The sequence below is a fragment of the Poecilia latipinna genome, unplaced genomic scaffold (genome assembly GCF_001443285.1).
Source record: "Poecilia latipinna isolate Pla-1442-1.1 unplaced genomic scaffold, P_latipinna-1.0 Scaffold2267, whole genome shotgun sequence".
Classification (NCBI taxonomy): Eukaryota; Metazoa; Chordata; class Actinopteri; order Cyprinodontiformes; family Poeciliidae; genus Poecilia; species Poecilia latipinna.
Window position 1 is genome coordinate 34,579 of NW_015114883.1, and position 13,115 is coordinate 47,693.

Genomic DNA, 13,115 nt, shown 5'->3' on the forward strand with positions numbered 1-13,115 from the left:
TGTTTATTCTATGCTCCCCCCCCCCCCCCCCCCCCCCCCCCCCTCTCTCTCTCTCTCTCTTAGAACCAGTAACCTGAACTCACGTCCTCTTGAAGGGGTTCTCCTCGGGGGGAGGTGGTGGGAGATCAGGGGGAGCGGTCAGCTGGACTGTTGCATGGGAAGCAGCACATATGCGTGAGAGTTTGCGGCGGCTTTTCTCCACAACACATGCGCATTTCTTCAGTTTAAAGTGTGCAAATGAACACGCAAATAAACATAAACCGCAACAGCCAACTCGACAAGATTTTTAAAGAAAAGAAAAGAAAAACTTCCAACCTCTTTCTTGTTAGATCTCTGTCATCTTGAAGCCAAAACTTAACCGCAACTTTTTTTTCTATTAAGCAAATAAAATTTCAGGAGTGTTTGCAGCCGAAAAACAAACGACGAGACTTATCTGTGCGGGGCGGGCCCGCGCTGCGGTGGAAGTGGATTGAGGTCCCGCAAAGAATTGCCTGGAAGAGCTGTCAACTTTCGAGCCTTTCAGTCTTTCACTTCCACGAGAGAAAATGGGAGGGCTGCGCGCGCTTCACCGGGGACGAGACATCATCATCACCATCACCATCATCATCATCATCATCATCATGGCGCTATCATCTAAAATGAGCCCTCGGCAGTGCGCAGCCTCCTGCTGTGAGAGGAAATATTTAGATGAGTCCAAACAGTTTAGAGTGCAGCGGCGACGCTCCGCCGCGTTGGGCCTTCGGGATTCTCTGACACACCAACACCGACAAAAACTAAACAGAGAGCGCGCGCCTGCAATCTGCGCCTCAAGCCTGTTTATCCCGAGGAGAAGTTTGCGCGTGTACCTGCTCGGATTCCTCCTCGTCATGCCCAGAAGACAGCTCTGCTCTGCAGTAACAGTCTCCCTCCGCGCCGCTCGCCCTGCGCCGCCGCCGCTGCCTCCTGCAGACGCCCTCTCTAACATATGACACTTTGCAGGGAAATTTTTTTTGACAATTGGTGTCCTGAGTGTGCAGCATAAATAGCAGGCAGAGCACTTGCTGGGGTTTGATGGGGAGGTTTGATGGCTCCTCGCGTGGCTCCTCGCTGATTGGTCCGGCCGCCACCTGACGTCAGGAGGACGGGAATAAGGCTGGTGTTGGAGCTTTAGGAGCAAGACAGTGAACCAGAGACCCCAGCGCATCCCGGCACACGCACTGTACCGGAGACTGAGGGGGGCATCCCAGCATCGCGCGGCCAGCACAGCTCCAGGATCAGCCCGCAGAGCCGGAGGGGAAAACACTCTTTGATGAAATCTTTTTTTTTTTGTTCCCTTTTATTTCTTTTTCTTTTTTTTTGGCTTTGTGATTTTGTTTCTTTCTTCTCTTTTGGAGGACTGGATACGCTGCCATGTTAAAAACCAACCGAATTACGGTGTGAAAGCTATGATCTGAAAGCGGTTTCTTAAACGTGTCTGTGCTCCTGACCGGCGGCCGCTCCGCGTGCTGACCGATGCATCACCTCCAAGATCGCCGGGAAGAACAAGCTGCCTCCTGAGCCCATCATCTGTATCAGATCTGAATTCAGAATTTTGCCTCGGGCCCACTAACAGGACTGATTCCCCAGTTGTTTCATACCACTTGAGGACCTTCGGCGCCTTCTGCTTTTGTGTTTCCTCTTCAGACGGAGCCTGTTTTTTTTTACGCATACGGGGAGAGATCTGTAGTGACAGCTGATCGACTGGCCTCTCCGCGAACACTGACCCCGGAGCTGGAGGCGGAATCAGCAGAGGCAGAACTCAAACACTCGGTCAATGCTCGGCCTGCGCCGGTGATTGGGTTTGTGCGTGCGCGTCGCTCGTGGGGAGTTGCAGCGAGCCCAGCCGAAGCCATGGTCCACTGCGCCGGCTGCGAGAGGCCTATCCTGGACCGCTTCCTGCTCAACGTGCTAGACAGAGCCTGGCACGTCAAGTGCGTGCAGTGCTGCGAGTGCAAATGTAATCTGACCGAGAAGTGTTTTTCTAGAGAGGGGAGACTGTACTGCAAAAACGATTTTTTTAGGTAAGCCTGGGGGTGATGCTGGAGAAACTCACCGGCACCAGTTTGTTTTTATTGGGAGGAGTTCTTGTGTTGAGACGGCAGGAAAACAGGAACAGATACACTATGGATATTAATTCAGATTCAGCATAAATAATAAATATGTCCCTAAAGTCAATAGAAACGCTCTAAATTTTAAATATTAATAAGAATATTTTAAAGTTTTTATATGTATGTAGAGTATTTTTAGTATTTTTATTTTTTTCTGGGACATACATTTAAAATGGTCGACTACAAAAAAAAATGAACAAACAAAAAAAAGACAAGTAGGCTGAAATAAAATAAGAATAGAAATGGGGTAAAGGTTAACTCAAATAATAGCAATAAATGTAACAGTTTTTTTTTAAAGCCGAGTGTATATGTTATCTCATTTTACTCAAAAACGACAAAGTCACACTCAGCACCTGAGACAACGGGCTTTCATTAGCATGTGATTAATCAAAAGCTTATTTGGAATTCAATGGGAAACAAAAACAAAAGGACAGGACGAATATCCAACGCGTGTGCGCTTCTCTCTGAGCAAGGTGAAGCGTGAAAACAGGGGGCGGTTTGTTGGGGGAAGCGAGGAAATCACACCTGGGTGTATTTTTTCTAACATCGAGGACAGAGCGCCGGATCAAACCCGGGCTGGATCAGCCCGCTGGCCCGCGCTGTTTGCCTAGTCCGACTGAGGAGGACGTGATAAGTGGATTTGAATAGAGAACTGGTCGAGAAGATCAAGACCACAGACAAAACAACCACAGACACTTTGTCAACACGCCATCCACAGCAGCCAATATACAAAGTTGAACGGGGAGAGCTTTTGCTGTGGCAGGGTTTCCCCCTTCATCATACTTTTGAACTAACGTGTCCATTTATTCAGAGCAAGTCAGCGTTAAAGGAAAACACGACTTTACTGAAGGATGCGAAGAAGAAGTGATGCAGGAGAAAAGGCAGCTTTCAACATGTGGGAAGATTTAAATATTGTTGAAAACTAAAGAAAACGATTAAATGACAATGCAATGCGCTATGTTTGGCGTTAAAAATTACTATTATTTACTAATGCGATTATTATTATTATTATTATTATTATTATTATTATTATTATTATTATTATTATTATTGTAATAATGATAATAGTTATTATTCCTATTAGTACTTTTAAAAGGAATAACAACAGCAACAACAACAACAACAACAATAATAATAATAATAATAATAATAATAATAATAATAATAATAATAATAATAATAATAATAATAATAATAAAAGTAGAAATAAGGTTAGAGGTGAGAGATAAATTGTGCATAAGATTGTATTTAATTATTGATAAATAGTCATTAACTAGTTCTCTGAATGTTAGTAGGTTCGTTTATACTACATTTCTTTTGTCCTTGGTTGACTGAGTTCCATAGGAATAATTTTTAAAAGACCCATGTAAAACCCTAAAATCACAATTTTATATCTATTTAAAACATCCTGAAATTATAACGACTTCTGTTCCGCCGACAATAGATTCATTAGCACCTTTTCTCAGTTTTAGCTTCATTTCATTTAATTTATTTTCATTTCATTTTATTTTTTTAGGTATATGATGTGTGTGGACATAAGTGTTGACATTAATTGCATTTAATCAGCCCTCGTAAAACCTCCAGCACTCACCAAGGTGTCAAATATGTAAATCGTTTAACCTGTTTAGACAAAAATAAAAATAGAAAAAGGAAAGGAAAACGAGTAATTAACTGCGGCTCTAACCACACCTGGTTGTTTCTCTTTCTGCAGGCGGTTCGGTACCAAATGTGGCGGCTGCTCGCAGGGAATTTCTCCGAACGACCTGGTCCGGAGGGCCCGGAGCAAGGTGTTCCACCTCAACTGTTTCACCTGCATGATGTGCAATAAGCAGCTCTCCACTGGCGAAGAGCTCTACATCATAGACGAGAACAAATTTGTTTGTAAGGACGATTACCTCAGTAACATGAGTGTAAAAGACACGAACCTCCTCTCAGGTAAGGTGGCTGTCGTGGGCGTGCATGTTTGTGTCTGCATGTGCGTGCGCACATTTTTTACGCAAATGAATGAATGAATGGATTTGAATTGCAGTAAATGAGGATGATGAGTTCAGCTTCACATTAACGTTTTTATGTGATGGACCAGGAATTAGACGACACCCAAATAACCCCGAAGACTTCTTGATTCTACTGCTATTATTATTATTATTATTATTATTATTATTATTATTATTATTATTATTATTATTATTATTGGTGGTGGTGTTTATCCGCAGTGATTTTTGGTGTCTGGATCTGTTTGGATATTTATGAGGTGATCAGGAATCCTCATGTCAGATGTTTAAATTAGTAAAATGAAGCTGAATTCTTCGTATTTTTCTATAAAAACAGTTTGGGAACGATGTTAAAACAGACACTGTTTGGTCATTTAGAAGGCATTTGCAATCTCAAGTAAGGTTGCGTGTTTGTCCCACATATCTCTGGTCACCCACCTTCAATTGACCAGTATGTCACCAGTGATAGTCCCCAGTAATGAACGGTGTGGACGTCCTCCCGTCCCTTCCTGTCCTGTTCCCACTATAGTAACGGCATGCAGCGATCCCAGTTTATCTCCGGACTCTCAGGACCAGCTCCAGGACGACGTTGTCCTAAAAGACACGGAAATGGCGGCCCTCTCCGACAAGGAGACGGTCAACAATGAGAACGACGACCAGAACCTGGGCGGGAAGCGGCGCGGCCCTCGGACCACCATTAAGGCCAAGCAGCTGGAGACCCTGAAGGCGGCGTTCGCTGCCACCCCGAAACCCACCCGACACATCCGGGAGCAGCTGGCTCAGGAGACCGGCCTCAACATGAGGGTCATCCAGGTAAGAGGAGCGTCAGGGTATTTGCGTGTTAAAAAAAAAGCAAAAAAAAAAAAAAACGTCCCTAAACATACCGAACATCACACTCAGGGGCCACCTGAACGTGAGCAGAGGAGACCCTCACACCTTCTCTTCTCTAAATGGTGTCAGGCAGCGATAAGCCTAATAGGTGTGAAGTAACAGATTGCATTTTATTAAAAAAATAATCTTTGCCAAGATACCAGTCTGCGATGGTGGCACAGGACTTATCCCGGAGGGGCCCTCTCCTCCCCACCGCAGACCTCTCACCTCCTTCACCCCTCGTTAAGAGAGACCTCCTTCCTGCAAACACGGCGCTCACGTTGAACTCATTAGAACTGAGCATTGGCTCAAATAGTCAGCTTCATTTGGAAATGGGCTAATTTATAGGGGAGGTTTCTGTTTCTTGGCCCCGCGCAACGGGGCGAAAGCCGCCAACTGGTGCCGGCTGCTGGGAGCGCTGGGAGTTCTGGCACAGCGCAGCCATCACGCTTTGCAACCACGTTTAGCCATGCTGGGAGCCTCTCCAGCCAAGTGGAAAAGCGCAAATCTGTTTCAAGAGTCTTCAAGACTGTCTCCTCATAACCCGGAGTTACACAAGGGCCGGGAGAAAATTAGCAATATTATTGTAATAATCATAATTTATCTGTAGGCAGCTGCAGCAGAAAAGTACAGTAAAGTAAGGCATTGTACGATTATTTTACGTTTTATACTCATGAATAAAAATGGGAAAAATGTTTTATTATTATTAATATTTGAATATTGTGAGGTAGGTATTGTGAGTTTATAGGGATTTGATGAGAGTATAAAGTAGTAAAAAGGTTTTGTAACATGTGAAAGCACGAGGGATCCGGAGTAGGTGTGCAGGGTGAAGCATAATTAAAGGAAGCTGCTCTATAGATTATAAAATGATAACCCAGTAATATATCGGTAACAACCCTCCTATTAAGTATTAATTGGAGATTTGAAGTCCCCCCGCTGTCGCCTTCAGTCGGAGTAAATGGGGGGTTAAAAGATCATTAGGCAGGTTAGATGTGACTCTGAGTCCTGTGCGGATAATTGGCCGCAGTCTCCATCACCGCAGAGCCTCGAGGATTTAATGTATCAGATCATCACGCATGCTGCAAAACACACAAAGAGCGCAGTTAGTGAAGCCGCGGCGGAGCAGGTGCCAAAACAAACACGAAGCTTGTTTACTCTTTGCTTTCAATGAGGAAATATTTGCACACTGACGATTATTTGCGCAACATATTTACAAAAAAAATAAATAAATAAAAAATCCAATTTATGTTCAATTAGATATATTTATTCACAACAACCTCTCCGCCACCCCCCACCCTCCCCATTTCAATCTCTTTATACAAAATATTGACCTGAAACCAAAATAATGCCATGCAGCAGCAGCAGCAGCAGCAGCAGCAGCAGCCTTGTGGCGGGACGTAACGGATGTATCTTCGTGTTCACGTGCAGGTCTGGTTCCAGAACCGACGTTCCAAAGAGAGGCGCATGAAGCAGCTGAGCGCGTTAGGCGCGCGGAGGCACGCGTTCTTCCGGAGCCCGAGGCGGATGAGGACGTTAGTGGACCGACTGGAGCCTGGTGAGCTCATCCCCAACGGGCCCTTCTCCTATTATGGAGGTACGGATTAGGTGCAAAACAAAACAGATATTTATTTAAGTGAATTTGATAAAATGTGGATACATTTTACAGTCGAAGTTTTAGTCAAGCGGTTCTTAATCAAATGCTGGAAAATTGTTCCTTTTTCATTAAATGATCTGTAGATTCCTTTTTTTATTTTCTGTTCCGTACAAAGAAAATAGACAAAAAGATAAACGCAACTGGGTAACCGTGTCTACAACAGTATTTTAAATTAAACTATATATTCATTACAAATGATATTTCTTACAACCACATCAAAAATATTGCAATGATTTTCTGCTTTTATTATTTCAGCAAGACCTGTGCTTTAGCACTAGAAAGTTTATTTGAAAATAAAAGCATCTGTTTTATTCCAGGGAAGTTAACTTATTCACAGGCTGAGAAGAAAAGCTAATTTACAGCAGAACTATTTGATAAAAATAGCTTCTTTTTATTTCTAGAGCTCTGAAGTATCAGATAATTTTCTCTTTTCTTCTTGCTGAAAAAAAGGGGTCTGTAATATTATTTTTTTGAGTTAAAAAAAAAGTTAATCTCAGTAGGTAGAACCACTGATGAAATGGCCCCCATTTTAATTAATTTCTCACTACGTTCTCCCCACCCAATTGCAGTTTTGATTTAAGTATAACATGGTCTGTGACTAATGCAGCATAGCGAGGGTCTTTCCCTCTCTGTCTTTCATACAAATCAGGCGATGTGTGTTCAATAAGTTTCTCAGGCTTCCTGGACTCATTTTTGCTCTCACATTGTTCTCAGTCAGAGCAGACGCTGATTTCTATTTTCCTCTGCTCTTCGATCTGTAGATTATCAAAGTGAGTACTACGGCCCGGGAGGGAACTACGACTTTTTCCCTCAGGGCCCTCCGTCGTCACAGGCCCAGACACCAGTTGATCTACCCTTCGTCCCCTCCTCGGGCCCCACAGGCACCCCTCTCGGGGGTATGGACCACCCCCTGCCGGGCCACCACCCTTCCAGTGACGTACAACGCTTCTCTGATATCATGTCTCACCACCCAGGGGACTCTCCCAGCCCAGAGCCTGGCATCCCAGGGCCCTTGCACAGCATCTCTTCTGAAGTGTTTGGCCCTAGTCCACCCTTTACCTCACTGTCACTGAATGGCAGCGGATACAACAACCACCTGTCTCACCAAGCCTCAGAAATGAACGAGGGCACTGTGTGGTAGCTTTCTGGCACAGAGGACTAACAGCCAGGCATTCGCAGACGGAGGATGTTGTTGTGGACCCTCAGAGTAGAGTCCAGGAAAATGACAGGGTTAGGGGCAACTTTATAGACTGTTTTTTTTTTTTTTTTATATATTTATTTATTTATGTTGCATTTTCTCATTTTATTCATTTTTTTTCTTGAAAAACTGATGACTCATAAAATTGTGCTAAAAACATTGTGTTCATTATTGTATGTGTGTGGGTGGTTTAATGGCTTTTTTGTTTAATCCATCACCCATGCTACATCATCCAGAAAACCTTATTTACAAAAGAAAAAAAAGTAACTGGCCAGGACTGATAAACAGCCCCCATCCTGCTTTATTTGGACCCACAGGATGCCCCGTTGCCCCTGCTGTTACCTATCAGTGGCCCTCTGCAACCAAATCCCTTCACACTTACAAGTGCGATGAAAAAGAAACAAACAACACAGCCGTTTTTGAGAAAACTCCTGTTGTAGGTCTCAGACATGAAAACATGGTTTGCTACTGTCAAAGACTTGGATAGCTTTACAGAGAGAAGGGAGGGACTGAGGGTCGCTGACCTGCCTAAGTGGCATTCGGACTGTGTCAGAGGCACTCTGTGTGTCCCTGCATATTCACACACTCCTAAGACCTCTCAGCCTCTCAAGGCTCTGCCATACTGATCCTTTCACAAAGCATTGCTGAAGGCCAGGGAACACTTCAGTTCATTCTCTGCAAAAGGCCTCTGTGTTTGTTTTAATTTCCCTAATTCCACCAAATCTGAGGACTGCTGCCTTCAAAATGCAGTAAAACCAGTTCAACACCCCAGTGGACTGCAAGCCCTTTATTTAAAATGGAGATGAACTTGAAATATTGAAATGAAGTCTACCTTCTAAAAATACTCTACTGGGGTCCTAAGTAGGACTTCAAACAGTCAACTGTTTACGTAATCTAAGAAATTCAGGAGTCCAGAAGTCTCGACACGCGTTTTAGAACCTCTTGATCATTATAAAAATGTTCCAAGCAACCAACCAAACTTTTGTATTGATTTCATTTATATTGTATGGAGATAAAAATCCATTTGCTGGGGTTGTGCTTCACTGTGCTAGTTTGTACAAGATGTTGTTTACAGAAAAAGGAAAAAAAAGTACAATAAAAACAAAAGAAACGTAGAGATTTGCCAAATTTTAAATTATAGCACAAATACTGTCAAAGTGCTTTGCACTTGTCACGGTTTGTGTTGGGACAAATTCTAAGTGTTAAAAGAAGAAATTGACTTTGAATTATTTTTAGTCTGCTGACAATGCAGTGTTAATATAAACATACTTAGGTTTTATTTTTGTGTCATCAAAGAAGAAAAATCCAAACTATTAAAAATTGATGGTCAAATATGCAGCTGTCAGTTGCTACATCTCTTTGAATATGAAGCCCTCATTATATGTCTTTTATTGTTTCAATAAACCGAAGCTTATGTGACCTCCACAGCATATTAGACCATTCACTGTATAAATTCAACATGTTGACAGAATTGTATTGCTAATAAACTAGAAAACATACAGAATGCATTTTTAGGTATTTTCTCAGGAGTAGTTTTCCCTCATTATTGTCACATTACTATATAGACAGCAGAGCCGATGCAGATGTTCACTGTTAGACCAGTGGAGTCCTGTTGGTCAACATCTCTTATTTCATTATAGATGAATTGATGTAATACATAAATTGATGTAAGCATTCAGCTTATGTGTGAAATAACTGGCCTGTGGAGGCATGGTGGCCAACACTTCTCAGCTCTGATTAGAGGGATTCAAAAACACTTCAGTGTAAATAAAATAACATGTACTGCAAAATGATGGGGAAAAAATGAGAACGCAGAAGCCTGTGTCTGATGGGGAAGTGGAGATGGGTGCATTGTAGGGAGATTTGTGATGCTAATCTGCCAGCTTGGAAGTTGTTGCACCGGTTCTTGCAAATATTTTCAGCTGATTTTAAATGTTTTCCAAGCAGAAGAAATCATTTGTGGCAAACACAAGGGGGAGTAACTCCACAACTTAAGTTGATGCAGATTCTTCTCTACTGTGTTGGCACCGCTCTCACATTCTTCCACTTACTTCCTTGAGGTCGTCCAGTAAGTATAAGCAGTTAGCTGTGTAACTGTGAAGGACAATGTGGAAATTGCCGTGACCACAGCTCTCCTGCTTGCTATGCGTGGGTTATAATTCCTTGCAGCTCTCTGTTCGTGCAGCGCATTACGGTGGCTTGGGGGGATTTTTACGGACGTATTTTTGGGGTGAAAATAGATGCCATAATAATCAAGAAACCCAAACACTCAATCGTGATCTTTTGCAGGAGGGTTGAGGGAAAAAAAAAATCATATATGTAGCAAAAGCAAGTCAGGCGGCCCGATTGTGGCATGAATTTTGGGAAGTCTTTATCTCCCTAACCCTGTGCATGCAGCCAGGACCATTTGCAATCCCAGTTTTCTCCCCTGCCTCCAGACTGTAATCCACCATGAATTAATCATGGTCTTGAGAGTTAACCAAGCTTATGGAGGTGGAGTGGAAGGTGGGGATGGAGGGTGGCTGGAGGGATATAGGTCTGTGTTTAGCCCCTAGGCTTACTTCACAACCCCCACCCTTTTCGTGGTTACACCTTGCACCAGCAACTGACCACCCCCCCGGGAACCTGGCTCTTTAAATTCAAATCTTGTATTGATCGCTCATCAGCTGTTGGTGGAAACTGACCTTGTAGTCTCACACTGAAAAAAAAAAAATTAAATAAAGCAGGCCTTAACAGCAGTGAATGGGTTTTAAATGACATTTTAAATCTCTGAGTCAGGACGTTTAAATAGCCCACACACCCACTGGGAACCAAAATAATTCCACTGTATGTGCTGGTTTATGATGAGGGGAACTGACATGGGGATAAATGCTTTGAGGAGCAAAGGGAGGGATGGTACAAAATGGTTTACTTTAGGCTACAATGGGGGCCAAAATATTGTGCCAGTAGGAAGACAGACCCAGCGGGTGAACACTAAGATTTTTGCATTCAAACTGAGAGGTTTTTTTGCAGAGCAGCTTTTCGTATGAGAAGCATTTGGCTGCTAGCTTTAAATGCAGAGTGGCTCAGCTGGAAGCGCCCCCTCCATTCAGAGTGATTGTGGTGTTTGCACACAAGAGCATGGCACAGAGCCTCGTTTTGAGAAAACAAATGATACATGATGGAGGAAGCAATTTCTTGGGTAGAAATGGGAAAAACCTGTTAATGAATGGAGCAGATTGGTTGATCTCTGAGCCACATTTCCCTGGTTTAACTGTTAACAACTCACTGATACACAGTCTTGTTGCAGACCAATAAGGTGACCTCAGCTGATGAGCTGTTAGTTTGGACGCTTCAGTAACAATTCCTGTTTTACAGGAATAGTTTAGGAATGATCTGGGATAAAAGCATATAGATTTTGAAAGCAACAAAATTTCCCTCACACCTAAAAAGGCTTATCAGGTGTGATTGTTTGTGAAGCATGTATGCAGGAACCTTTGATTAGATTTTTCTTGCTGGGAGATGCTGAGATGGTATTAAAGTCTACAAGATGGTGACTGTGTTCAAGGAAAATAGAAGCTATCAAATACAGTCTGTGAAAAAAAAGGCACAGCCACCTTTAATTGTAAAGCTTTGCATGTGACCTAATATGACAGCCAATTTTTACAAGATTGAAAAATAATTCAAATCTAACCTCAAGTTAACAAAAACAGTCAATTTTTATTTAAAAAAAGGTGATGTGTTTGGAAACACTTAGACACACCCTGTCTGCTATACTGGGTTTAACAGAACATATCAAGCAGGTGTTGATGATTAAAGGCTATGAATGAGCTTATCTTCTGCAAGTGTGACCACTTCTAATTAGGTGAGAGCTTTGGGCCATTTGTTGGCTTTGCAGTAGGCAGTATCAACAAACCATTGCAGCAGCTCTATCAAAGTCTAGACCCCGGTAAGACTGAAATACTGAAGTGCTGCTCTGAAATACAGATCTGCAAACCTCAATGAACTGAAGCTACTTCGGGAAGAAGACTGGATCAAAGTCCTTCTGCAATAACATGACCAATTGATAAAGTAAGTTAGAGAACAACTATATTTACTGCTGTGGTAGATGGTTCTACAGACCAGATGATATTTATTACGTTCTTCTTAGCAAAGCCAGAGAAGAAAATAACAGCATGTCTTGATAAAGTTGAACCTAAGTGTCCCCATGGGTGTATGACATGTATTATTACATTATGTGAAATTACAGCATATTATGTGTATATGCCTATATATTTGATGTAGCCTGGCCTACAATGAGATAGTTAGACCAAAATTCACACAGTGTATGCAGAAAGTTATACTAGTGAGAGTTTCAATGTCCCCTGTGACAAAACAATCAAAAAACCAAAGTGCTTTCTGACTTACAGATCTATTTATCATGTGGTGAACATCAGCTAATCTAATTATCACATCCACTGTCAATATAAACAAATACAAATATGTCGTAGTTTCTGTTGCTGGGGGTGCAAATAACAAGATTTCAATATTTTTCAAAAAGCACCATTGGTGGCTGTCAGTATGTGATTTCTGACTGGTGAAGTAAATGTAGACTACTATGAAGGTGAGTGCGATAAGTGAGACACCCTGCTGTGTGTATGTTTTAGACTCATGAAAAGGGAGGAAGTCATTCTTGAGTTGCTGCGTTGTGTTGACTTCAGAGTGTCTCTAAACACAACGCATCTGAATTTGAATTAGCCCCAAAATAAATGCATCACGTCAGCCCAATTATGATGATCCAGACTGCAGACCAGCATAATGTCCCTGTTCCACTGACTCAACAGGTAATATATATACAATTTTGTTATGATGCTTTTTCTGCTACCCATGTGGCTGGAACACAAAGCAGCTGATAGTGTAGGTGCTCACTTCCAGAGCCATCTGAGAAGTTTGTGCAACAGGGACAAAAAAAGTGGATTGCTTCTGTGTACATTGCTTCCATTGGATCTTCAGAATCCACCCAACAAAGAGGAATGCAACCCAGTGAGTATGAAGGGAGGACACCGTGGTTTTTGGTGGTTTTTAGTACAAACAGACATTTCTAGAAAGCATTGTTATTCTTCCAGTTCTAAAGTATAACTGTTTTTGCAGTGCTTTGAACTGAAAGTGTTGTGTGTGATTTTTCTGTATCTCTTCAATTCATGTTTATTTATTTAGCATCAATTCACAATAAATATCATCTCATGGCACTTTGCAAAAAAAAAAAAAAAAAAAAAAAAAAAAAAAAACACCATTTCCTAAACACTTTCATTTTTAAC

General features: G+C 42.2%; 1 protein-coding gene and 1 long non-coding RNA gene across 5 annotated transcripts in view; one reads left to right on the forward strand and one right to left on the reverse strand.

Annotated features, from left to right (window-relative positions):
* LOC106937059 (uncharacterized) overlaps nucleotides 1–1,021 on the reverse strand; it is a 25,786-nt gene extending 24,765 nt beyond the window's left edge. The window contains exons 1-2 of one of the 4 annotated variants that reach the window (XR_001422296.1): nucleotides 846–967; nucleotides 74–667 (exon numbers count right to left, since the gene is read on the reverse strand). This is a non-coding gene — a long non-coding RNA (uncharacterized LOC106937059). Of the gene's footprint in view, nucleotides 1–73; nucleotides 668–845 lie in introns of all 4 variants that reach the window. The other 3 variants (XR_001422299.1, XR_001422298.1, XR_001422297.1) reach the window with 3 other exon arrangements.
* A 126-nt stretch (nucleotides 1,022–1,147) lies between these two features.
* lhx1a (LIM homeobox 1a) lies at nucleotides 1,148–10,138 on the forward strand. Its single transcript, XM_015018372.1, has 5 exons — nucleotides 1,148–2,039; nucleotides 3,838–4,061; nucleotides 4,647–4,930; nucleotides 6,416–6,581; nucleotides 7,403–10,138. Exons 1-5 carry the CDS (start codon nucleotides 1,870–1,872, stop codon nucleotides 7,780–7,782), a joined length of 1,224 nt encoding a protein of 407 aa, XP_014873858.1. The 5' UTR covers nucleotides 1,148–1,869; the 3' UTR covers nucleotides 7,783–10,138.
* The last annotated feature ends 2,977 nt before the right edge of the window (nucleotides 10,139–13,115 follow it).

What these genes read in the sequence shown, in the direction of transcription:
- lhx1a (XM_015018372.1), top strand. Translation starts at nt 1,870, where the DNA reads ATGGTCCACTGCGCCGGCTGCGAGAGGCCTATCCTGGACCGCTTCCTG. An exon ending in TGCAAAAACGATTTTTTTAG is followed by an intron (nt 2,040 to 3,837) that starts GTAAGCCTGGGG and finishes CTCTTTCTGCAG; the next exon opens with GCGGTTCGGTACCAAATGTG. An exon ending in TCAACATGAGGGTCATCCAG is followed by an intron (nt 4,931 to 6,415) that starts GTAAGAGGAGCG and finishes GTTCACGTGCAG; the next exon opens with GTCTGGTTCCAGAACCGACG.